The 27,287-nt window shown below is 36.9% G+C and overlaps 1 protein-coding gene across 1 annotated transcript in view; it reads right to left on the bottom strand.

The window, feature by feature from the left end:
* Btbd7 (BTB domain containing 7) overlaps nucleotides 1–27,287 on the bottom strand; it is a 112,913-nt gene that overhangs the window by 41,856 nt on the left and 43,770 nt on the right. The window contains exons 2-3 of the mRNA XM_077799820.1: nucleotides 20,793–20,980; nucleotides 19,024–20,103 (exon numbers count right to left, since the gene is read on the bottom strand). Of these exons, the coding sequence (XP_077655946.1) occupies nucleotides 19,024–20,103; nucleotides 20,793–20,874 (1,162 nt within the window). The 5' untranslated portion in view covers nucleotides 20,875–20,980. The remainder of the gene's footprint in view (nucleotides 1–19,023; nucleotides 20,104–20,792; nucleotides 20,981–27,287) is intronic.

The following is a 27,287-nucleotide window of genomic DNA, read 5'->3' as shown; positions in this document are numbered from 1 at the left end:
ATGTAGCAGCCGTTCAAGTGACCGCAGAATATGCAGTTTCAAAAAATGGTTTGTTGAAGAAGAATATTTATAATAAAATCTAGTTCTCTTCACCAATTCTAGTTGTCTACATTCCACCAGCATTATAAATCTGTCACCTGGAGTGTTTCAAATAGTTTGAACCCACTCTCCTAGAAAAAAAATAAAATTTTCTCTTCGAAATCAAAGTACTTGTATAAGGCTTCAATAAATTTGTTTTCTTCTAATTATTTAATTAATCCATAAAAATTGTTGGTATTAACTGATCTGACCTATGAAAACATTATCAGAGTAAAAATTACCATAAACTTAGTTAGTTAAAAAACACTTTTATCATCCTGTACTTTCTGTGTGGGTCAGGAGGAGCCTGGGCATGGCGAGCTGGCTGGCTCTTCAGTCAGGGTTTTGTTCATGTGCAATGAAGGTGTCAACTGGGCTTGCATGTCACCTAAAGGCTCAACTGGGAAAGAATATGCCTCCAGGGGCTGGGGTTGTGGCTCAGTGGTACAGTGCTTGCCTCACATGTGTACTGGTTTCGATTCTCAGCACCACATATAAATAAATGAACAAAATAAAGGTCTATCAACAACTAAAATTATATATATATATATATAAAGAATACGCCTCTCCAAATTAATTCAGACTGTTGCAGACTTCTTTCTCTATGGCGGTAGACTAAACCCAATTCTCACCTTGTCGTTTTCTCATTAGGCCATCTCACCAAAGATGAGATCTCACCGAGCTGGGGAAGAGTTTCTAGCACCAGTTGGCTTTGAGATGGAGTTCTATAAGATAATCTAATCACAGGAATGACATCCCATAGTTTTTGCCTTTGATCACAGATTATACATAGGAAGAGGGATTACATAACAGTCTGAATTCCAGAACACAGGGACCACTGAAGGCCTCCTCTTTGTCTACCTGTTCCAGTACATTTATGACCACCTAAGCAATATGTAGTCAGACAAGCCTTATCACTTATTCTGCCCTTAAGCACCCCCGTGTCTTTCATTTATTTTTGTTCCTCCCGGCAGAATATCTAATTTTACATCTCTAAAGAGAGGTAAGAATGCTATCAACATTTTAGGTATGCATCAGAGTATGGTGGGGAGTTAAATTGGGTGTTTCTGGGTTTTATTGCTCATACTCATGTAGCTAATACTCAGAATTTTATTGTTCCTTTGGGTAGAGAGGCATGATCAAGGTATTGTCTTAAAATGTAATATTTAGTTGCACTAAAACCAACCTGTTACCCTATAGCTGTGGGTTAGGGTCAAGTCAATGTCTCTGGACTTCAGAATTTGACCACAGAATAGGTGAATTGAATTCTAAAGTGTCTTCAGGGACTGGGGATGTGGCTCAATGGTAAAGCACTTTCCTAGCCTTTGTAAGGCCTTAGGTTCAATTCTCAGCACTGCAAAAGGAAGGAAGGAAGGAAGTAGGGAGGGAAGGAGGGAGGGAGGGAAGGAGGGAAGGAAGGAAGAAACTGAAGTATCTTCAGGTGCTAATATCCTAGCATTTGGCAATTACTGGACTTGTTTCTCCCACTCCATACTTTTTATTGGTGTATTACAGTTGTACATAAAGGTGGGATTTGTTACATATTGAATATTCTTATAATATAATATAATTTGGCCAAAAAAAATGTAACATTTAGCCACACGGAAGTGCATCTTCCAAGGTCTGGTCCTATTATAATCTTATGAGATTTTCTTGCATTAACTAAATGCCAGAAGTAATTGGTCATATTGTAGCTATCACCTAAACATTTTGTGTTCCCCTTTAATGTGGTTTAAAAGTCATGTACACTCCCTGGATTGCCTATCTGGAAGGATATACAAGAAACTGGTGACACTGTCTCTGGAGAGGAACTGAGTGGCTGGGAGACAAGGTTGAAAGGGCAAGAACCTTCACTTTTTTTGAATTCTGTCCTATATGAAGATATTACCTATTCCAAAAATTAACCACCACCACCATGCTATGGAAGTTGCCAAGAATTCCTTCCCTTACCACTCAGTAAAATCAACCACTGACCACAAAACCCAAGCAAATGTTGGAAAGGAAATGAGAAGGTTCTGTATCCTGAGAACATTACTTCCTTTTACAGGAAGGAGGCAATCACTTACATTAATGGTGTGTGTGTGTGTGTGTGTGTGTGTGTGTGTGTGTGTGTGTGTGAGAGAGAGAGAGAGAGAGAGAGAGAGAGAGAGAGAGAGAGAGAATGAATACGGTGTGTGTGAGAGAGTAAGTATGAGCACTGAGTGCTATATTCTTTATTCCTGTAAATGGAGAGAGAGAGAGAGAGAGAGGGAGAGAAAGAGAGAGAGAGAGAATATGAGAATATGAATATATGCACTGAGTGCTATATTCTTTATTCCTATATATGTTGCCAAGCCCTATAAGAGAGAAAAGCAGACAAAGATGGAAAAGATGCTAAAAACTTCTGGAGAAAAACTTTGGTAACTCAGAAAACGAAGAGGGTAAAACTGACAGGAGTCAAAATTTCTCTTTAGACCATGAAACTGACATAAATACACACACACACACACACACACACACACACAGAGTCTTTATCTCTCTCTCTCAAGTTTAACAAACCTTAAGATACTTAATGATATTCCTCTATTTTGCTTTATAAATTAGTGTTTATAAAGCAGGACATTTTAAGTGTTTATAGTGAGTGCTCTGGGGGAGAGCAGCATATGAATGGGAAAGATACTCATGAGGGCATAAGTTCTCTGTATGTAGACAGCATGTAAAAATCCTTTGCTATATGGGGGAGGAGAGGGTGGGATTGGGCGGGGTTAAGGGGTGTGTGTGTGTGTGTGTGTGTGTGTGTGTGTGTTGGAGAGAAATGTGAAACTAGGACCTATAGGAGGCCTGAATACCCTGAAAATGAACACATTCTTAAATACAGGATACACCACTACACTAGAATTGACCAGACTCAATTCTAATTTATCTGTGAGATATGTGACGTTTTCACCTATTTGCTCACCTGAAAAATGTGGATGATACTGTATATCTCATTTGGTTATTTTGAGCATTTTATAACACATACATGGCACTTACTAATGTTTAATTTAAGGGAAATATTATATAAATGGCATTTAAGGACACCAACAATACTGGTATGTTCTAATTCAAGAGCAAGCACAGGATTTGTGGGGAATATGAGGGTAGGAAGGGAGTATAGTCTCCTAAGAGCAGAGCTAATTAAAGATCCATAAAGGGAACTGAAATATTAACAACCTAAATGTATTATATACTTCTCTATTGCAGATTTGTCAAAGTACTAAATTAAAAAAAAAAAACAACAACACACAACAAACTCTACTCAGTATGTGAAAAGCTCAGTAGATTTATACCTCTGTATCTAAAAACAGAAGATGGTGGTTTACCTTGGGTATAAAGATAACTGTAGCATGATCACTATTCTTAAACCACCATTCCACTAGTGACAAATAGTAAATTAGTAGTCTTATTTCTATTTTAATGAAAAAGGAAAAAGTCTAGAACTTAGTGGGGTAGAGCCATGATTATGCTTTTTAAAAAACTTCTGGACGTCTCCTGGTCGGTCACCTCTTACATGATCATGTGCTGACTTTACAACAATGCGTCTCTTGGAGACATATTCCCTCTAATCGCAAATGAGAGCAGCTCCAGAGTCAGAAGGGGCACTCATACGCTTCCTAGCTGTAAACTAGGTTATAGAACCTCTGCTCATGTGTGGGATAATATCTAAAGAGAATAATGTGAATAAGGTGCTTAACACAGTGGCTGGCAAGGAACAGATACTCAATAAATTCTTCTGAATAAGTGAATATAGTATAAAACTTTTTAAAGAATTAGTAGGGGCTGGATATGTAGTTCAGGAGTAGAGCACCTGTTTGGCACAAGCAAGGCCTTGAGTGTGATTCCAAACAAAAAGGAAAAAAAAAGTGACCTATAATTTATAGATTTTAATCTGCTTACAGAATTCTATGCACCTTTTTTTGAAAAAAAATATTTTTTAGTTAGAGGTGAACACAATATCTTTAGTTTATTTTTATGTGGTTCTGAGGATCGAACCTAGTGCTCTTGCATGCTAGGTGAGCTGTCTACCTCTGAGTCACAACCCCAGCCCTGTATGTACTTTTTTAAACCCATGATTTCTAGAACCTTTCTTACAGTTTCTAAAGCTGGTAGCCAAAAGAGCTTTTGGAAAATGCAAATGTGATCAGGCTACACAGCTTGCTGTAGATAGGATTGAACATGGGCCTGCACAACCTAGGTAAGTGCCCTACCACTGAGCTACATCTCTAGTTCTTTTAAAATTTTATTTTGAGACAGGGTCTCACTAAGTTGACTAGGTTGACCTCAAACTTTCAATCCTCTGCCTCAGCTTCCTGAATAGCTAAGATTATAGGCATGCACCACCATGCACGGGAGGATGAGGCTTTATGATTTCACCATGGCATACAAAGTTCTTTATATCATCTAGCCCTGTTTGCCTCTGTAGCCTCACTTCTTACCCACCCCTCTTTATCTTTGCAACCTCAATTTTTTTTTCCCCAGCCCAAAGTGCCTTCCTCTTCAGGCCTTCATAGTTGCTGTTCCTTCTGTCTGACTTGCTCCTTTTACCTCCAATCTTTACTTAAATCCTATTCTTTCTCCAGGTCTTGCTTCTCTGGGAAATTTCTGAAGACATTCTCCAATCCCTACTCTCCACACTGGGTCTGGGACTCCTCTTCCTCCTAGGTGCTCTCCTAGAATCTAGGACCCTGTTTCATTAGGGCACTTCTGCTATAATTGCTGGCTGGTACTTACCACTGGACTATTGTACCCATTACTTTAACCTCAGGGCCTAGCACAGAGTAAGAGCTAAGTAAGTGTTTGCAGAATAAATAAGATACAGGAATTCATAATGTAATTCTATGCCAAGGGGCCTGTATGAATTGACAAGCTATATATTTTCTGCTTCAATAATGTCCCATTTTTACCTTTATTTGCTTGAAAATTCACGCAGCAGCTCCTTCTTCAAGTTTATAGGCCTGTTATGATAATAAGACTTACAACATTGCATCTGTCTCCTCCCTCAAGCCACCCCCCACTTTTTGGCAGTGCTGGGGATGGAACCCAGGGCCTTTTGTATCCTAGGCAAAAGCTCCACCTCTAACTATACTCCCAGTCTCATTTACTTCTATTTAATCCAATTCATCTAAAAAATAGCTTAGGAGTAGTATTCACACCAGTGAAGACTTTAGGTTTATATTTAAAAAAACAACAACAACTATCAATTTACTAAAAAATGAGGTATAAGGATAACAAAACTATTTAGTCATATAGTTTAGCTTAAGAAAATTTCTAAATCTTTCATAAGTAAATATAAGCTCAAATGTTAATAGATTTAGAAAAACAATGTGATGTTCATGTACTTTATAGAATCATTGTAATGGATCACAGTTTCAAAATCCAGCATTGCTCTTTGAAGTAAACTTCAATTAGTAAGGAAAACTGAGTAGAAACCTAATATTAAAACCAAATCATGGGATGGGATTGTAGCTCAATGGTAGAGTGCTTGCCTAGTATAGGTGAGGAACTGGGTTTAATCCTCAGTACTACATAAAAAACAAATAAAACAAAGGTTAAATTCTTTAAAAAAATCACTTTAGTAAAGGCCTAATTCTATTGAGGCTGAAGAGAAATATGTTTAGAAACAAAGACAAACAAAAACATCTAAATGTATAAATGTATTTTTTTCCCTCTCCATATTTTTTATTGTAGTTATAAATAATGATGGGATTTTCTGGGCCCAGTGGTGCATTCCTATAATCCCAGCAGGTTGGGAGGCTGAGGCCCTAAGCAACTCAGTGAGACCTTGTCTCAAAATAAAATACAAAAAAAGGGCTGGGGAAGTGGCTCAGTGGTTAAGTGCTCTTGAGTTCAATCCTCAGTACCCCTCCCCCACAAAAAAGATAGGATTTGTCATTACATATTTTTGTTTTTCTATTGCCACTTTCAGATATGCGGACATTTACCTTTAAATACTATGAAATGTAAAACATTATCAGCAGTTTTGTATATACATCAATACTAAGTAGGAGGTGAATAAAAATGTTTTAGTGCAAAGAACTACAACAGAACTTCAAGTCTTTTAATAAAACAAAGTCATCCCCCTTTTGGGGACATACTAACCCACATCATTTTAATAATAGAGCCCGATATCATTACCCTGAAATATATGAAAAAAATGTAAAATCATGTAGTTTCTGGACAGTTTATAGTCACTCAATGTTTTAGCAATCCTTTGGAGACAATGATAAAAAGGTAGAATTGTTAACAGTACTTATCACTGGAAGGGAGATTAGGAGTTGTGAAATATTCTGCATTACTGCCTGAATCCAGCCGCTAGTGTATTTATTGCTTATAATTTTTAGAAAGTAACTTAATATAGTTATTAAAAATAAACTCTAGCTGGGCATCATAACACACACCTGTAATCTCTGTAACTTGAGAGGTTGAGGTAGGAGGATTGAAAAATTTAAAGACAACTTCATCAACTCAGTAAGGCCCTAAGCAACTTAGTGAGACCCTGCTTCAAAATAAAAAATAAAAGCGTCCCTGGGTTCAATCCATGGTACCAAAACAAAACCAAAAGCTCTAAATGTACCAACAAAAAATTTCTCCAAGATTTATTAAATATGAACAAGAGAAGACAGAGTAATATGTATATTGTGATGCTATTTATAAAACAAAACAAGATATGTATGTGAAACACGTACTCACGTGCACACACAAAGATCTGTAAGGAAACCCCTGTTCAGAGCATCACTGATAAGAGTCAGGGGAAAGCAGTGGTCATGGGTGAAAATACACTTTACATCATGTTTCTGTATCATTTCCCACTTTTTCAACAATAAGCACAAACTGCTTTTGAAATGAATTAACTCAAATTTAAAGTTTTGGCATAGAGCTGTTGAGGATGGTTTATTTATAAATGTTATAAAACATATAATCTAAAGCCTTTCAAAATACAAGTTGTATGTGGAAGCTCAGATCCTGAGTGTATGTAGGTATTTAGTTATTTTTGCTTTCAAGTCCATCTTTGGTCAACAGAAGTAGCCTTGGGGAGAAAACAATGTAGGCAATTGCTTCCTCATCTCTAAAATGGGAAGAAGACAGCAGTTACCACACAGGTCACTATAAAGACCAAATAAAATCTCTCTTAAAAAAAAAAAAAAAAGTTCAGCCCAGTGCCTTTCCCACAGTAATAGTTAAGTAAGATTATTACTCATCTAGAGTCTTAAATACTTTCTTCTAAGCACTTCCAAAGCCAAAAGTAGACAGACTGCTTACATTTGGTCAGAATCCTTTGGATATTTTAGGGGATAACAGCAGAATTTGATTTTAAAGCTGAAACTTCAACTTTACCATAATTCTGGGTTTGAAAAGCCCATAGCGTCTTCCTTCTTCGGTCATTGTCTTTTTTCTTAATCAAATATTTATTTTTTTAGTTGTAGTTGGATACAACAGCTTTATTGTATTTTTATGTGGTGCTGAGGATAGAACCCAGAGCCTCACACATGCTAGGCAAGTGCTCTGCCACTGAGCCACAACTCCAGCCCCTCCTTCTGTCATTTTCCTACCTTAGTCACTTGTATACTCCCCCAATCTTATTTTATTTAATATCAAATAACCTGCATCTTGGACTCCCATTAGTTTTTGTCCTCTGCACTGGAAGGCCTAAGAGTAGTCAAAATTTGACAATGACAAGTTACAAAATGAACTGACTTTAAGAAAGGTGACAATTAGGCCATTTCTCTGAGTGTTTCTAAGAGAAAAGGGGGCTCTAAGTGCATCAAATTAAAATAGAGTGGGAGTTTATACCAAATAATACCTATGCTACCTTGGGAATGCTCTATGGACCATTTTTTATGATGTTCTACCATCAAAATTGGAATGTTCCTCACAACTGTAATCATGTAAGTGCTGAGGCTGAATGTTTAAAGAGTCTGAATCTGGTGAACTTTTATACTTGGAACTGTGTTGTCAAATATGTGCAAAGAAAACAATTCTTACTCCTACAGAACTGTTAACACAAGTCAGTTTTTAAAACACATGTGAGAAGGCCCTCCCACTGTGAGCCACAACAGTGGTCAGTGCCTGCACATCTATAAGGAAACTAGCTCAAAAGAGAAGCCTAGATGGAGTTTATATGGTTAGTGTGTGGCAGAGCCAGGATTGGAACACAGGTCTAATTTCAAAGCTCATGTTTACAAAATACCATTGTATAGGAGCACTATTATTTATCTCAGAACCTGTACAAATGGAAAACCCATTTTCGAAGCTTCTCAGGGCAATGAAGAGGAAATGAACAACATATGTGAAGTGCCTGTCATGAAGCTAAGTGCATCCTGGAATTCAAAACCTATTTGTTTCATTTCTCTTTTCCCTGGAATAACATAATGATGTTCAATAAATGGTAACCTTAAATATAAAAATTAGCTTACTCTATGTCTTATTTTAAGGCTGACATCAAAAGTTCTGATCAACCAATGTTAATTAACTATTGTACTTTAATTTGAAAGTTATATATAAATAGTGATATGTGCAAGGTATAATGAAGGACAGTTTCTCAATAATTCAAAATAAAATGTGGTATCAAAAATTTACAAATCTCCTGCTATTTTACCTTTTCCTTCTAGCAATCCTTGGAATTTCATTATCACAGAGAAAAGGTTTGCTTACTGTTGAGAAAAAACTTCTAACTAAACTCCACATAATTTTAAATAAAAATAAGAAACACAGACATGCGTAGTGGTGTACACCTGTAATCCCAGCAGCTTGGGAGGCTGAGGCAGCAGGATCTTGAGTTCAAAGCCAGCCTCAGCGAAAGCGAGGCCCTAAACAATTCAATGAGACCCTGTTTCTAAATAAAATACAAAATAAGGCTGGAGATCTGGCTCAGTGGTTGAGTGCCCCCGAGTTCAATCGCCGGTACCAAAAAAAGAAGAAACACAACAGATTCTACTACAAATGAACTGTACGTATTTTAGAAACACTTCTTGTTATGGCTATAAGACACAAGATATACATTTACATTTAAAAAGTCATATAAAAAGCCATACTATTCATTTATATGTATTGTCTTTTATGTTTATAAACAGGGGTGAATGAACATTCCATTTCAACAGACAGGAAATATGGCGACTTCTTACAATTTTATTTTCCCATTATAAATTAAACAAGTAAAGGTAATTCAGAGTAAGAATTTCCAAGTTACTTTAATGCTGAGTTTTATTACTTATTGTGAATATAAATCATTGTCATAATCACTGTAAATACATTTTTATTTCTGAATTTTAGATGCATGATTAATTATTTAATCTAAATTGTAAACTAGTGCAAAAGGTTATGGTTGCCCTTGGATTAAACTATCTTGGCTTCCGAATATGAACAGCGGTGGGCTGAGTATATAGCTCTGTTGGTAGCATGCTTGCCTTGAATGCAAAGTCCTGGATTCAATCCAAACAAAAACAAACAAAACAGTGACATTTAAAATTCAACTGATATTCTACTTTATATCAATGGACAACAAGTAAACAGCTGATGAGACAATTTTATTTGAAATGCAACTTAAAATTCTGAGTTAGAAGGCAGTTACACATTGTTTAGACTATATTTAAATTTATGTCTCTAAATACTTCAAATTTATCTCCTGGATTGGAATTAAAGTGTTTTCATTTTGTTTGCAACTTCTAGGGCTAAGCATTACACACACACACACCCCTTGCCTTTTTTGCAGTAATGGGTATTGAATCCAGGTCTTGTGCATACTAGAAAAGCATTTCACCACTGAACCACACTCTCAAGTCCCCCTTTTTCTTTTTTGTAAAAAGGTTACTCAGTTTTCATAGGAATTAAAAATAATTCAAAATATGAGTCTAGTAAGAACAAAGCTCTGTGCAAGATCTTGGGTGATTCAAAGATGACCAACTCTTATTACACAACATAATAATACACTAGGTGACAGAGTAAATGAAGCAGGTGCATGTGTAATTGCAAACAAGTTAGAAAATGAAAAAAAACTAAGAAAAATAAATGTTTTGAAAGTTGTCAAGAAGTAGAAAATATCTTTAACTTGGAATGACTAGGATGAAACAAGGTATGTGAGTAGCATGTCAGTTAGGTCTTAAAAGGTTTAGATAGAATTTGAAGATTTAGCAATAAAAGGCAAATCTACTCCAGGAAAAGGAAAAACAAAGCCCAGAGGGAGAGTTTATAAAAAATAGTTTGTTTGAAAATAAAATATGCAATCAAGTACTATGCTTTAAAACTCAGTAAGTAAAAATTGTTTTAAAATGTTATTTCATTATGATTACAGATATATAATCTCAGAGTCCCTTAACTGTCACTCATGAAGCTGAAATTAATTTTAATCTCTTGTATGTTTAACTGAAACCTGCATTTACTACTCTGATCTGTTGATAATGGTCTTTAGCTTAGTTCCATTATTCTCTAGGAAGTACATTCAGACTAATCTGCTGAAGAGGAAACAATTACAAACAGAAGTAAAATGAACTGCCAAATCCAATGAACTGCAACAGAATAAAGAATGTCAACACTGGAACAATGGAGAGGAGGAGAAGAGGGAGTAATGGGTGGGTGAGTGGGGACAGTGAGTCTGCTAGTTTGCATTTATTTCAAGTCACACACTCTTGGAAGCTGACCAAATTGCTAAAGAAAAATTAGGTCATTTTGTTCAGTTGCTTCTCTGTCAGATTTTTAATTCAATAAAATGTAATCATGTTCATGATTAAAAATATGGCAAATGCAATATGAAGTCCATTTTGGAATGAAAGTTATAAATAAATTTCATCTTCCAAAGATTAAAAATGCATTTTTGATCCAGAGAAAAAGTCTAAAGTCTTCTGTAAAATGTCCAGCACTGAAATATTCATGTAGATGTTGATAATTCTGAGCTATTTTGTTCTGAGGTAGGTAGTACTTATGCCTGTGGGTTGTTAAAGTTCTAAGAAAATCTACAGTTCTTCTAAAGTGTGGCATTTTTCTCAAAAAACCTGTAAAACAATAAAAGGTTACCCTCATTGGTAAATAGTTTTGACATTGTGAAAACAGAGTGTGCTAAGGTCATTGTCAAAGTGATCAATCACCTAGTTCTTGCAAGGTTCTTCCAATCTAGTCATTTATTTTGGAATTTTATACAGAAGCATTACTATCAATCAGGTTTTTTGTGTAGCGCACGCGTGCACACACACAAAGAAAAACAAAAAAAAACACCCACAAAAACCTTCACAACATTGCTGGGAAAGCTGGAAATGAGGTCCAGTAAATAAGATAGACAGAGGGCTGCCAGGTATGGACTCCACCAAACGGAAGCCAAGCGTGGCCAATGAATCACCATGGCACCCTGGCCACAAGGACTCCTGCTCTGCCTGGACAGTGAATGTCAGCACCACATCACAGCTGTGATGTGACTTCTTTTTCCACTAGATGTTGATGCCCCATTGTGTTTCCAGAAATAATTCTCTATAATAGTCTGCTTTTGTCATTAGATCTTATTTCAAAAAACCTAGTTGACAAGTTGAAGCCCTATTCACAGAGAACTAGGAAGCAAATCTTTGGCCCTTTAGACTTTTCCACTGGGAAGTGGGCTCTGCCGTCTATTAAGACCTATACCATGAAGAATTCTCCAAAACTAGGAAGAAGGTTCTAATGCTGGGCAGCCAAACAAGTCAATGACTCATACACAAATAGAAAAGAGAATGGCAAAGAACAGAACAAAACCCTCTGTCCTCTAACTGTTCTGGAGCAGCCTGAGTGGTGACCCACACAGGTACCTGTCCTCATAGTTTTTTAAACCTCCTCCCAAGGCCTACATTACCCACACCCCAAACAGTTCAGTGAAAAATTGGGCTCAGGACTGAGAGTCTTCCAAGTTGATGCTCAAGCATTACTGTAGTCTGCTATTTCATTTCTATGATGAGACCACGGCTTCCCACCCTCAACCCTGGGATCTGTCCTCAAATGCCCCTTTCTCTAACCATGCCCAAATTCTTGGCCTCAGATTGGAGCCAGAACTGGTTCGAGTCACAACTTGATCCCTTACAAGCCTGGGAAAAGACTAGTTGTTAATCTCTGAGCCCCACAATACTGTCAGAATGACCAAAAAAGAAAAAGCCCTGTGTAAACTAAGATTATAAGCATGATCTCATTTGTTAACAATCCTCATAGATATGATAAATTCTCAGTCCTTTAGGACTGTGGCCTTCTCTAGGTCTCTCTGGGTCTATAAAAGGCACTGATGTCACATCTTTTTTCTTCAGTAAAAAATCAATTCTGAATCAAAGTTGTATATTCTTATAATTTTAAGTCTAATAGCACTAAACACTCCAAAAACATTCCCCTCTGTAAAATGTCCAGCACTGAAATATTCATGTAAATGTTGATAATTCTGAGCTATTTTGTTCTGAGGTCAGTAGTACTTACGCCTGTGGGTTGTTAAAGTTCTAAGAAAATCTACAGTATCTCTTCCACTCTTAGTCTTCCTCCACAGAGGCAACTACTGCCAGTTCCTTGGCTTTTTCTTCTGATATTACCTCCATATTATAAGTTTTACTAAAGTACTATTCTGTGTTCATGATTAAATATTGCTTATTGCTCTAAAGCTATATACTAGAATTATATTTTCTTTCATATGCAATTTTAAATTACTTAGAGATATTTTCTCTTAACCATTTGCTTGCCTATGAATTTAATGCTAATTCTTCATGAATGCAAAACATCCATAAAATCTCTTTCAGTGCTACTTAAATGCTGAAACATGTGAGTTTCAGATTTCCTCCCAGACACCTCCTTCCTGAAGCTTTTCACCCTCCTAGTCCAGTCTGGATTGGACATTCACTAGAGCAACTACTCAGCTCATACCAAGGTTTCCCTTTGCTTCTCTCCTGTGCTGGACCCCAGTTTTCTGGATCTCATCTCTCTCTTTTCTTTGGTGGAACACATCCTCAGTAGCTTCTTGAGTATGAAAGCAGGGGAGATAGATTTTTTGAGGCATGACTGAAAATGTCCTCATTTAGTCTTACACTTGATTGGTGATTTAGCTAAATATAGAATTTTCTGTCAGCTCTTTGAAGGCACTACACCTGTGTATTGTAGTATTCAGTAGCTGCTACGATAAAGTTTAAAACCATCTGATTCCTATTTCTCTATTATAAGACCTACTTTTTTCCCCTATTATAATTTTAGAATCATCTCTTTTGGCTTAGTGTTCTGAAAAGGAAGGAACTTTTTCATATGAAAATTCCTTTAAGTTTGGGCCATAATTCTTACATTACTTATTAGACATCATCTTTTCTTTGTTCTTCTCTGGTATATAAAATTCTAAAATTACTATTTTCTAAAATGTCAGATCTTCCAGATAAATACTCTAGTTTTCTTACATAATCACCCTTTTTGACCATCTTTGTTATTAGCTACTTTCCACAGTTAATTTTACTTTTCATTCTGCTATTTCCAAGAGCTCCTGTTTTTGCTTTTTTGTTTTTTAAATTCAATATTTATTTTGCAGTGCTGGAGATGAAACCAATGGCTTTGGGTACAGTAGGCAAGTGCTCTACTGTACTATACCCTGAGCCATGTTTTTTCTTTTATATCATCCCACATATGACTCACTGATTCCACTAAATGTTGTTTTTTGGACAATTTTAATTCCATGGAAATTTTCTTCTCCATTCTGTCTCTGCTATTAATTTGTTATTTTTCTTCTGATCTGTCTCAATTAGTTAGCTTTCCTCAAATGTCTAGTGACCTTGGACAGGTTTTCATATATATAAGTTCAAGTAAACAATAAATAACTGGAAACATTGCTGTGTAGGAAGGATTGCTGATTGTAGTCTTACTTGTACAACAAATAGAAGCAAACTGGAGTTTTCAATGTGCAATGAGTCTAATCTCATTGTGGAAACCCAAAACATCAGTATCTATAAGTGTCTATACTTTTGGGCTGTTATCGTTCCCAAGCTCCAATTCCTTCTTATACTTTGCTGGCTAGTACTACAGGAGGGGAAAGGAGTAGGTGATCTTACCATCTAGTCTGTAGGCTTTCACATAATTCCCAATTTCAATCCTGTGGCTCATTCCAATACTCCTCTACAGGTATTTCCAAATTGAGAATCTCTCTAGCTCAATTTCTTTACAAAGTTTGGAAAATTTTAGGGAATTTCAGGTCTGTTTTTATGTTTGGTTGGAGAGGGCAATTGATAGGGTAAGTGAGGGAGAAGAAAAGGGTTTATCACTTGGTTAGAGTGTTATTAATACAAAAACAGGCAAAAGGATTATTGGAACAAAACAAAAGAATGAGTACTGACCTATATATAGAATTTATGTACACACAGGAACTTTAAGGGTAGCACAAATTAAGGGGGAATGGCTTGTTTAATATAGGATACTCGCCAGGTGCGGTGGTGCACACATGCAATCTCAGTGGCTTGGGAGGCTATAATCAGAGCGGCTCAGGAGGCTGAGGCAGGAAGATCACAAGTTCAATGCCAGCTTCAGCAAAATAGAGGTGCTAAGCAACTCAGTGAGACCCTGTCTCTAAATAAAAAACAAAATAGGGTTGGGGATGTGGCTCAGTGGTCAAGTGCCCCTGAGTTCAATCCCTGGTACCAAAAAAAAAAGAGGATACTCAGCTCAATATATAGAGCATTGCAAAACTGCATCCCTTTCTAATAGCATAATACAAAGATGAATTCCAGGGTGCAGGAAAGGGCCCAAACACTCCATACTGAGACTTAAATCTGAAACCCTATCTTTAGTTATTCACTTTGCTTCTCTCTTCTTTCCAGAATACTTAGTACCAACTGGTCTAGGTCATTCCAGAGTTCTGCGGATGAATGGCCTCCCTTCTCTGGAGTAGCCCCCCTTAAGCTCTAAAATTACAGGCCCTTGTCTCTGTTATGCTAGTCATTATTTCTCTATTTACTTTTTATCTTCTAAAATTTTCAATATCCCTTTATCCAACTGCTATTTTCTTCTAGATGCCCCTTTCCTGGAGAAATTATACTTTTTTTATTCCTTTAGAAGAATACCAGGGCTTTGAGGGAAACAAAAATAAATTCAAGTTCAATTTGTGACATATACATGGAAATCAAGTGAAGTTAAATCTGGTCCTAAAATGCCAGGCATGGAGCTATAGTTGAGGCCCTCCTACCTACTTGAGATTGCTTCCTGGCTGCTCTTGCCTAATGCCACTGCATAAAAAGCAGTCTGTGTAGGGCAACAAGTTTCTCTTTTACTTCCTTGCCAAACCACCCTGGTTGTCTGCCTCTACTGCTTGTTTTAAATAATTGCTCTTAAGTTTCTTTGTCTACCTTGAAGAGTGTAGGTAGTCTCAGGGTCCCAGACCCCTTGTTAGAATGTGTATCCTTTTCAAACTGGGCTTTATTTTTATTTTTCAATTGTTAAAATTGTGGTAAGCCAGGCACAGTAGCACCCATTTATAATCCCAGTAATTTAGGAGGCTGAAGCAGGAGGATGACAATCTCAAGGCCAGTTAGTGAGACCCTGAGCAACTTACTGAGACTCTGTTAAAAAATTTAAAAAGATGACTAGGGATGTGGCTCAGTGGTAGTGGCTCTGGGTTCAATCCCTAGTACCAAAATTAAATAATTAAATTATGGTAAAATACATAAAAATAGAGTGGTAAATTTAATGTTTAGTGTTTAGTTCAGTGGTATTCAATACAGTCAGATGTGCAAACAACATCATCATCATCCATCTCTATAACTCCTTTCATCTTTATATGAGCCTTGTTCATTTGAATCACAAAACAAGAACAAAATGACTCCTCAATTCTCTGCAAGATGGTATATAACTAGTACCATGCTAGATGCATGAGAAAGACAGTAATTCATTATACACAATAAATGTCTCAGCATATTATAGGTTCAGATTACAGAATCCTTGTTGAGAGAAGCTGATTGCAGAGTGACAAGCAACCTTATACTTAACAATAGTTTTCTAAATGCAATGATAAGAGGTACATACCAACATCCTATAGTGATAAAATTATAAGAAAATCTTAAAATAAAAAATTGCCTAGTAAAAATCTATGAAATATGCTTAGCATGTGTTTGAGTAATAAATGTATTTTTAGGAAAAAAGGGCCAGAGGTAGTGTTTGCTTAGCACATACAAGGCCCTGTGTTCAATGCTTAGCACTGAAAAAAAGAAAGAAAGAAAGAAGAAAAGAAAAGACAAAGTGGTACTGAAAGATTTATGTTGCCATAATGATTATCACTTGGCAGCTAACAATTATTGAATTTATCAGGCACCATTCATCATTTCCTTTAATCCTCATAAAGCTTGCAGTTTATTATTAATATTATTGTTTTTAAAATGAGAAAATGGCTTTAGAGAGGTTGTGCAATCTGTTTAAGGACAAAACAGTTAAGACATGATGGAAAAGGATTCAAACCCAGCCTGTCTGGTTCCAGAACCTGAGATCTTAAGTTTTATGGTATAAAAATCACTCCCCAAATGACCAAATAGTCTACTTCCCATGGAAATGAGGTAAAAGTTAAGCAAAGTTATGGTGCATTATAAACTCTAATTGAATATTATCATAGGTATGGGGGAAAGATATATCCCACATGGAACACAACAAAACAGCAGACTAAAAAAAGCTCCAAACTGTATTTTGAATAATGGAAGGAAACAGAAGCAGGTATAATATTGTTTTTTGTTTAGAGTAACGAGATTAATACAAGATTTGTTTCATATAACATATAAAATACAATTTCTAGCTAAATGACAAACAAAACAAAAAGCAAAAAAACCCCTCTCATTTACGAAAAGATAAGTAATCAGTATCATTCAAAGATCCAAAACTGGCTTACAATTTTACTCTTTATTCAGTTCTTCTTCTTTTATTTATTTTTTTTGGTATTGGGATTTAACCCAAAAGCAATTTATCACTACATCCCAGCCCTATTATTATTATTATTAATTTTTTATTTGTAGTTGGACACAATACCTTTATTTATTTATTTCTATGTAGTGATGAGAATTGAACCCAGAACTTTGCATGTGCTAGGCAAGCACTTTACCACTGAGCCACAACCCCAGCCCGTATTATTATTATTTTTTTAAATATTTATTGAGTTGTAGATGGACACACAATATCTTTATTTAGTTTTTATGTGGTGCTGAGGATCAAACCCAGTGCCTCACACATGTGAGGGAAGCACTTTACCACTGAACTACAGCCCCAGCCCCTTTATTTTTGATTTTGAGACAGGATCTCGTTAAATTGCTTAGGGCTTTGCTAAGTTGCTGAGGTTGACTTTGAACTTGCCATTCTCCTGCTTCAGCCTTTTGAGTCACTGGGATTACGGGTATGCATCATTGCATCTGGCTCTCATTCAAAACCTCTGACAAATTTGATTTTATACAACAAAGATATGGTAGGTCAACTGCTAGATTTCTTCCAAAAACATTTTTCTTGGCTTACTAACATAATAATTCTTATTTTGAATTAGTAAAAATGTATTTTAATGACATTTTCATTGTGGCAAAAAAAATAAACTATTACTAAAAAGATAATGGTGAAATAAAATATTTAAAAAGATTGTTTACATAAAAGAAACCATAGCATTTTTGTATTTATTTTTATTGGTGCCTTCTGAACTATTCTTCCCATCTTATGACTGGCCTTGTTATTTAACTGGGACTTTTATTTTTTAATTTCTTAAAGCCCTATTCATTGATTCATATGTATTCCCTTCTTTCCCTTTTTTGGGGTGTTGGAAATGAAACCTAGGGGTCTTGAACATGCTAAGTGTGTACTCTCTCTTTGCATAAGTTGGTAAACTCCTTTTGCTCTCCCATAAAAAGCCTCTCCACCCCCAACCTGCAGTACAGGGGATTAAACATCTGGTACTCTACCAATGAGCTACATCCCCAGGCCTTTATTAAAACTTTGATACAAGGTTTCACTGGTCAAGTTGCCCAGGCTGTCCTCAAATCTGCAATCCTGCTTGAGCTTCCTGCAATGCTGGAATACAGGTGTGCACCACTGTACCCAGCACTGAAGATCTCTTTCCATCTCTGAAAAGTTAGGATTCTAACATTTACCAACAGATACATACTTTGTTCATCTCCTTCTTTTTAAATATTTATTTTTTAGTTGTAGTTGAACACAATATCTTTATTTTAATGTGGTGCTGAGGATCGAACCCAGGGCCTCCCACGTGCTAGGTGAGCATTCTACTGCTGAGCCACAACCGCAGCCCCCTTACTTTTTCCTCTTGGTGCTGTGGATCATACATAAAGTACTGAGCATGCTAAAGCACATGCTCTATCACCAAGCTACACCCCCAGCTCCAATATATTTCTTTTAATTTAACTTTCATGTTTCCATTCGCTTACAACATAAAAAGTACTCTTCTAATTTAAATTTTTTAGTTTAAAAGTAACTGAAAAAGGCAAATGAGTTCAGTTCTGTGTTATAGGCTGTTGTTTTATATACAAATTAAGCCTAAAAATAAGATACTAAATATTTGAAAATTTAAAATAGAAACCCCAATTGATTCAAATAAATTTATATCCAAATGTTGTTGTTTTCATTTTGTAATGAACTTATTCTAATTCCAAATTTTAAGGATCAAGAAAGCAAAAAAAATATAAATACCAGACAGAGTACAGGTGGGTAATTACATATTCCTAAATCTAAATTACATATTCCTAAATATTACATTAGGAAAGAAAGAGCCTCAAATCGCATCAAATGCTCTTAGTCACTATTACTGAATGCCTGATTTTAATATTAAATAAAGAACCACATTATTACTGACCCTTCATCTGTCACTGATGTCATAATTGTAGGCTCAAAACTGACCCTGAACATACCAAACATTGAAACCATAGAAAGAAATTAGTTGTATGTACAATTTGGAAGTAATTTTAGAAATAAAAATTAAAAATCAGGATTTCATACCTTGTGCAAGCATGTTAAATTCCAAGAATAGTGCTATGTGGTAAAGTTCCATGGCTTCTTCTGCCCTGGTCATGTTTGGCTTCCCTGCAACGAGAGCCTGAACTTCACTTAGACTCCCCACAGAGGGGCTACAGTGCAAAACGGAGAGGTCAACCACATCAGTGTACATACAGTGTAGTATTACTTTAGCATATTTTTTTGGTATAATGGACTCGTCTAATATAATTCTTGTGGGAGTCCTCAAAGTTCGGTCTGTGATTTCTTCTCCAGTCCGTATCCTCCTTTGTAATAAATTTCGAAAAAATGGGGACCGTGCAGAAATAATAGCCTTGTGGGCTTTGAGCTCTTCATCCAAGCAGTTCTGATTTCCTCCAAAAGCTTCAACCAACTCAGAGTCTGAAGAAAAACTCAGGACGACATCATAATAACACATGTAATCAAAAAGTCCACGCATATCTACATCAAGGGAATTCGGTGTTCCAAATTCTTCACTAAGCTGAACAAGGATATCAACGTTTTGAAACCTCGAGTCCTCCATTCCAAACTCACCCGTATAAAGGTAGTGTAACAAAGCAGAAAACATGGGCATATCAATACCAGCTGTATTGATGTCCATGATTATCTCTGCCCCATACTCGGGTGAGGAAGAAAGCAGTGTTTTAAAAAATGGACACCTTGCTGCCAAAATGGCACGATGAACAGGAAAACAAGTTTCTTGAAATATTAAGTCTACATCAGTACAATACTTGTACTCATAAAGATCAGCCATATCTTTCTGCAATGTCCGGGCTTCTGGTCTAGCCAAACTGGCTTGTAGAGAAAGCTCCTTTAAGGCTGAAGTTCCCTCATATTCCTCCACTAATGCATTGACATCTCTAACATCCCATCCAGAGAGGAGTTCTCGCATCTGCTTGGCATGATCAGCAGACCTATTAGATTTTCGACGCTTAATAAACTTCTTTTTGAGGGTGGCAAGGCCAGAGGTTCTCTTTTTTTTGTCTTGTGGTTTCTCATGGCCATGTTCAAGGCTATACAATTTTGATTCACAACCATAGCCTTGTTGAGAATAGGATGATGTCCCTAAGAAGAAAATTAAATACATGATAATTTGTTTCTTTTTATTTTAACATTCATTTTCACATAACCTGTTTGAATGCTCAAAAATGTTATAGACACTTCTGGACCACTCAAATAAATCTTTTATTTTTATAAGGGAACATAAAAATTTCAAACAATTTTTATATTAAAATTATAATAATTTTTATATTAAAAAGAAATAGAGACAAATAGAATGAATCAGTCCAAATTTTTTAAAAATGCCTTTGCTTCTCTGGCAATCAAAGGCTGATATCATGGATCTTAATTATGAATTTTTAGGAAATGAAACATAGGTAGAACTGTAAATTAAGAATATCACTTGTATATATTGCGAAATACTTCTTTTTCTTAACTACACTAAGGCTGCACTTGAATAGGGAAAGTAAATAGACCAGGACACACAAATGGAGATTACTAGTTTGTCTAGGTAAGTAATTGGCAATTTTGGTTAAGATAACCAAAGAAAAGGTCAGTTGCGCTATAAGCAGATTATTTATAATAAAACTCACACAAATCAGATTAATATGTTTGGGGGAATCTAAATGCTGTAGAATTATGATCTACAATAACGTTCCCATACCTCAATTCTCTTTTTATCCACAAAGACCACTGAAAACACAATTCTACTTATAGTTGCAAAGGAAAATATAGTTAGAAAAACTAAAATTTACCTATAAAAGTCTGCTGGGCCTGTGAGTTTCCCCCTACCCTCGGGGAGCACGAGTGAGGATAGTTAGATGCATTAGCACCCATTTTCTTCAGTCACTCAGGCATTCCATCTGCTGGTTCTTCAGAGTATAATCCCAATGGCCTTTATGCACTTTCAACCCTGGATCCAGCAGCCTCTTTTCATCCATTTCTTGATATGAAACAAAAATAATTTAATTTATTTTTTCAAATGTATCTAAAGTCACACAGAAACAAGGCAAGTTTACTGAAAACTGCTTTTATTGCAAATAATGATATGCTGTCAAGTTCACACATAAAATTTTCAGAAAATGTAAAGGAACCATTAACCTTGAATTATGACTGTGCTAGCTACAATTTTGAGCCATAAAATGTATCAATAGGTACTTTCTAAGAGAGCAAACAAGAAACATATCAGACCAATTTAAATTACAGTTATATAGGAAGAGTATTTGAAAATGCAGGGAAAAGTATTTTTTAATTTTTATAAAAATGCTTAGAAGCAATCACCAGTAATCATAATCTAACATTCTAGGAAACTTACAAACACTTAATAGGTCAATACCAGTACTAGACATACAAAAATGGATAATTAAAAGATTGGTTTGTTGTTTTTCTACTTTAAGATAAAATTGCTTAAATTGATCTTTCATCTGTGTAATTGGGCATTTTACTAAAAGAGGGGGAAGTAAAGGTGGACAAAGCTAAACATGTTTCAGCTAAGTAGAGTTTAATTTTGAGAGAAGCTATTATAAATGGAGTGACATATAAGAAAAAAAAATTTTAACCTATACTCCTCATAAAGCCTGAAAATAAAAATACTACTATTATCTGATATTGTGATTAGCATGGATAGGGCATCTAAGCAAGAGATAATTTTAGCAATTACAGATTGAATTCTGAATCACGGAATCTCAACTCTCAGAGCTGCTAGCAGGGGATACATGCTGAAAGAGAAGAAACTCTTTAAGAGAGGACACAGGGTTAACAAGAACACACCTAAACCTTTATACCATCTGGCTATATAAAATTTATCTGACTCAAAGGGATAATGATTTAAGAAGAATAAAAATAACTTAAAATCTATTATTGAAACTGTTGGGAAAATAAATCAGCAAGCAGGCAGCTAATCCAGACTCAAAATGAAAACAAAGTATTTTAACAAGTTGTTAACAAATAAATACAAATAATGACTGGAAAACAGAATGGTGTCCAGATTCTTGAAATGTATTGTGATCCTCATTATTGATATAGCATAACCTAAAGAATACACATTTAAGCTGGGTAAGATGGTGCATGACTGTGTAATTGGGCATTTTACTAAAATGCAACTTGGGAGCCCAAAGCAGGAGGATTTCAAGTTTGAGGCCAGCTTCAGCAACTTAGGGAGATACTGTCTCAAAAATCAACAAACATTTTTTTAAAGGGCTGGGGGTACAACTCAATGGTATAGTGCCCCTGAGGTTAAATCCCAGTATGGGGGTAGGGGAAATTCACATTTAAAAAAATCATTATTAACATTTGTATTCTATTATACACATGCACACAGATATGTGTGTGTGTGTGTGTGTGTGTGTGTATGAACACTTGTGTATGTATAAATTTATGTACCTAAGTATGTAGACCTCTACTTATAGTATTCAGGAAAAGACCAGGAAACTTCTGAGTAACTAGATGTAGATAATGTAAAGTAGCAGTATGGTAATTAACTCCACTAAATCATTTATGAATAAATTTCCTATTGAAACTTACCTGCCTATCTATGGGAATACAATCCCCCCTACATTTTGCTTCAGTGTATATTATGGGAAATCTGAATGGCTATGGGATGAGACATTACAGTGCATTTCAAAAGAACTGTACAGCAAGAAAGCGAAAGAATTTATTATACTATTTTATATATTAAGTGGTAAAAGACAAACAAGAAATACCCCATAGGATTGAGGCACTTGGACCTTGTATTTTAAACATATTTCCCCTTTGTCTGATTATTATGCATAGGATAAGAATGTGGAGCAAATGCAAATATTAAAAGTAATTCATAATTCAAAACTACAGTTTGTTAGTTTTCACTTGTGTGAAATCTAAGGTCACCGTATAATGAATGTATCATTCAAACTAGAATGAATGTGAGTGAAAAGGCATACAAATCAGATGGGAAGCCAGCACATGTGTAGCCCAGTTGTGACCAAGCAAAGTAGGATGGTCACTTGTAGCTAAATCTCACATTGCCAGACGAGTTAGAAATAAAACTATATTAAAAACGGAAACCCAAAAACCAAAGTTAAAAGAAAATGACTTCCTATATTCTTCTCATAATGAAGCCAAGCCCTTGTCCTGGAGCAACAGACCTGGTGGGCTGGAGTATGGGGTGGCAAGCATGGGCTGTGGCTGTGCAGAGCTCATTGTGCCAGTGCAGGCCTTAGGCCCAGCTAGCCAGAACAGAGGTGAGCCAAAACACTCTGATGTGTCACACAGCAGCAACTTGGTCTGGGCCAGTGCGGATTCCTGGTCCACAAAACATGGTAGCCCAGAAGACCAAGCATCCATGATCCACAGACCTCAACTTTCTGTTTCCCTGAGTGGAAAGAAAACAGAAGAGGCAGACCTGAAAGCTCAGACTCAAGGGCCAATCAATAGCATTAGTACTTTCCAAGACCTGATTAGCATAAATTTGGAACCAATAGCTGACCTAAGAGCTATAGAAAGCCTTACACTAGCACACTCAAGTAGTAACCTGCAATCAGGTCCCCTTTCATCCTGTCAAGAGTTCTCTATTCTTCCAATTTCAATAAATCTTACTCCTTTTACTCGTCCCTTCTGTTGTCTGTGTATTTAGAGAGACAAAAACAGTGAAAGAAGAAATTGGTGGTGAGCAACTAAGGTCTACTTCAACACTGGAGGGCATAGTCTGGCATTAAGAACTACAAAGTGTTACTCTCTGGCTTTGCCCACTGTGACCATCGGAGTTGATGCTGGCAGGTATCCCCTGCCTTGATTAGCTACTAACACTAAAGTGGGTTTTTTGGGCTATAGAGGCCTGTGGCTTACACAGACCCCTCCTGCCAAAAGTAGTAGAGAAACTCCAGTTTCAATATGACAAGCATGTTTTAGCTAACTTAACAACTCCTTATTGAGGTTTACTGTGTCACTCTGGTCTAAAAGCTTCCATACATATTAACTCATTTCATTCTCCTGATAACTTTTTTTTACTGATGAAGCTGAGAGGAAAGTAAATTGCTTAAGGGCACACAGATGTTTTGTGAAAGAGCTAGGATTATTTTGTTTCTCTGTAAACCTTCAGAAGTTCTATCCTTAGGTATGGTTCAGGTCCAACAAGACAAAAAGAGACCATGAACAGCAAGCAGAAGCTGTCAGCAATAAACCCTTACCTTTTGAAGGCCATCTTCAAAAAGATGAGACTGAAAGGGAAGTCTAGAATGCCACAACTAGACTAATCTCTCTGGGGCATTCTAACATAGAGAGACATGACCTCTACCCTGCACAGAAAACCCTAAAATGGCATAGAATAACAATATTTATGATAGTGGCAATTCATTAAGGAAAGGCTAAATTGTATTCCACCACACATATTTACTAAGGCAGGGAAGTCAGAATCATGGAACTGGAAAGAGGTTTCAAACTTATTATCAATCTTATTTTAAACAGAAAAATGAGAGAAAATGTATGTAAATCATACATGTTATTACATGTATGATGAATGTCCAGAATAGAGTACTCCTAAAATTCAACATAAACAACTCCATTCAAAATTAGAAAAAGAAGTTATTTCTACAAAGATTATCTATGAATGGCCATAACCTGAAAAGATGCTCAACATGACTAATAATCAGTGAAATGTAAGTCAAAACCAAATGAGGCTGCAGTGGTGCACTCCTATAATTCCAGCAGCTCGGGAGGTTGAGGCAAGAGGATCAGAGGATCCTGAGTTCAAAGCCAGCCTCAGCAACTTAGTTGTTGAGAGCCACAGCCAAGTTGGAATGGCCCCTGGCATTTTGCCAGAAGTAATGGTTGAGAGGCGAGCCATTAAGATGATGCTGGATTGAAACAGGCTGTGTATTCAATTGTATATAGACCCCTGCTGTCTGCCTTGGGGGCCCCGCTACTTTGGAGTTCTCGCAGGGATTCCTGGGGAATTCGCGTTGGTGAAGTTCTGGTGGAGGGAGTTCCGGTTGATGAGTGGTGTGCCTAGGAGGGCCGCGTGGGTGGCTTTTGCGGGAGTTCGGAAATAAAGTTTGTTCCTGCTTGAGTGGCTCGTGATTTGTGCCCAGCCAGACTGCGGCATTTGGTGGCCCATCCGGGAACGCCTGAAGCTTGGAGGTAAGTGAAATTGCTCGTCCCTGAGGGAAGGCGAGAGAATGGGTGACGGTTTCAAAAAACAATGTGTTCTTTTTTTGATTTGTTTTTGTTTCAAGTTGCCTGTCCCTAGAACTTTCTCAGGCAAACTGGGAAAAATGGTTGTCTCAGGGTTTGAAGTTGTTTGGCCCTGAGGAAGAGATAGAGATAAACCATGGCTACACATATCAAGAAAATAGAAAAACTGATACAATGATTTTTTTGTTCCGTTTTTGTTTCATTCTGTTTCGGTTTTGTTTTGTATTATCTTGTTGAGTTGCTTTAATCCTTGTAGCAGAAATATGGGGTCAGAAATTAGCAAAAAACAAACCAAATGATTGTTAAGTAAATTGTTAGAGGAAGGAGGCACACCAGTAAAATCAAGAACAGTTAGGGCATACGTTGATAAATACAAAAATGCAGCCCATGGCTTTTTAAGGAGTTGTTGAATATATCACAATGGGACCATCATGGTGAAGATTTAAGGGAGAGGGAAAAGAAAAACCCAGGAACTCTGCCAGTTGGCACATTGTCATTGTGGATGATCATACGATTTTGTTTGCCTAGTCCAAAGCCTTCAGTTCAGACTATGGTAGAAGACATTTTAGATCAAGTAAAAGAGAAGGTCTCTCGAGCTAGTCAGACAGAGGAAGAAAATTTAAAGGAGGAAGGAATATCAGGGGAAAAGTTACAACAGGAGACTGCTACTAACACCTTTCTATCACCAGAGGGCGTAAGTGTCCAACCAACAGCTCCACCTATGGAGACAACATATGCTTGGGGGCCCCCGACCCCCGTAGTTGATAGATGGGATCCTGAGACAGGACTTCAAAGATTAGCATGCCCTGTATTTGAGCAGACAGGAGGCCAACGAATTCACCGTGCTTTAGAAAACAGTGAAGCAGTTAAAAGAGGCTGTAACAACCTATGGTCCCCAAGCACCCTTCACTGTAAGCATGGTCGAATCCATTACCAACTTGGACATGACGCCAGCAGATTGGGCTAGCATGTGTAAAGCTGTGCTAAATGGAGGACAATACCTGTTATGGAAGGTTGCCAATGAGGAATTTTGCACAGAGACAGCTAGGTGAAAGCAGCAGCCGGTTATCCTCAAAGAAATCTAGATATGTTGTTAGGAAAGGGACCTTATGAGGGTCAGCAGCAACAAATTGCATATGATCCTGCCATATACTCACAAATTGCTGCAGATGCGGTTAGGACATGGAAGACTTTACAAGGACATGGAGATTTACAAGGTCAGTTATCTAAGGTAATACAAGGAGCTAATGAACCTTACGCTGAATTTGTAGATAGGCTTATTCACACAGCTACCAGAGTTTTTGGGGATACAGAACAGGCAATGCCATTAATTAACAGCTAGCCTTTGAGCAAGCAAATTGATGGTGCAAGGAGGCCATTAGACCATGGAAACATGAAGATTTAAACACATATATTAAATTATGTAGAGACATTAATGAATAAGGGCAAGTCTTGGCAGCTGAGGTACAACAGGCTTTAGATGCCAGGCCAAAAACATGCTACAATTGTGAACAAACAGGACATTTTAAAAGGAGTTGCCCCATAGGAGAAGGGTTTAACAAAACTAAGTATCAAAGGGGTAGAATACCGGGTATTTGCCCATGATGCCATAGAGGGAGACATTGGGCTAATGAATGCCATTCTCAAACCACCATAGAAGGTACTCTGTTATCAAAAAACGGACAAGGACCAGGTGTTTACCTAGGATATCATGGAGAAAGGCATTGGGCTCCATTGCCAAAAAACAGACCGGGGGGCCCAATGCTCCGGGGCCACGACCACAAATATACGGGGCATTGGAGGAACCCAGCAACACCATCAGGGTAGTGCCCAGGACACATTATCCATTAGATCTCTCATCAGACAAACCAGAGGGAGCGCAGGGCTGGACATCTGCGCCTCCGCCAAAGCAGTACTAACTTCAGAGATGGGAGTTCAAATCACTCCCACAGGGGTAAAAGGACCTCTTCCCAAAGGAACAGTAGGCTTATTATTGGGACGCAGTTCTTCTTCACTAAAAGGACTTATGATAAGTCCTGGGGTAATTGATCCCGATTATGAAGGTGAAATAAAAATTATAGCCT

Source organism: Urocitellus parryii, chromosome 6 (assembly GCF_045843805.1).
Source record: "Urocitellus parryii isolate mUroPar1 chromosome 6, mUroPar1.hap1, whole genome shotgun sequence".
NCBI lineage: Eukaryota > Metazoa > Chordata > Mammalia > Rodentia > Sciuridae > Urocitellus > Urocitellus parryii.
The sequence above is the reverse complement of the archived record's forward strand: the minus strand, read 5'-3'. Positions and strand labels throughout refer to the sequence as shown.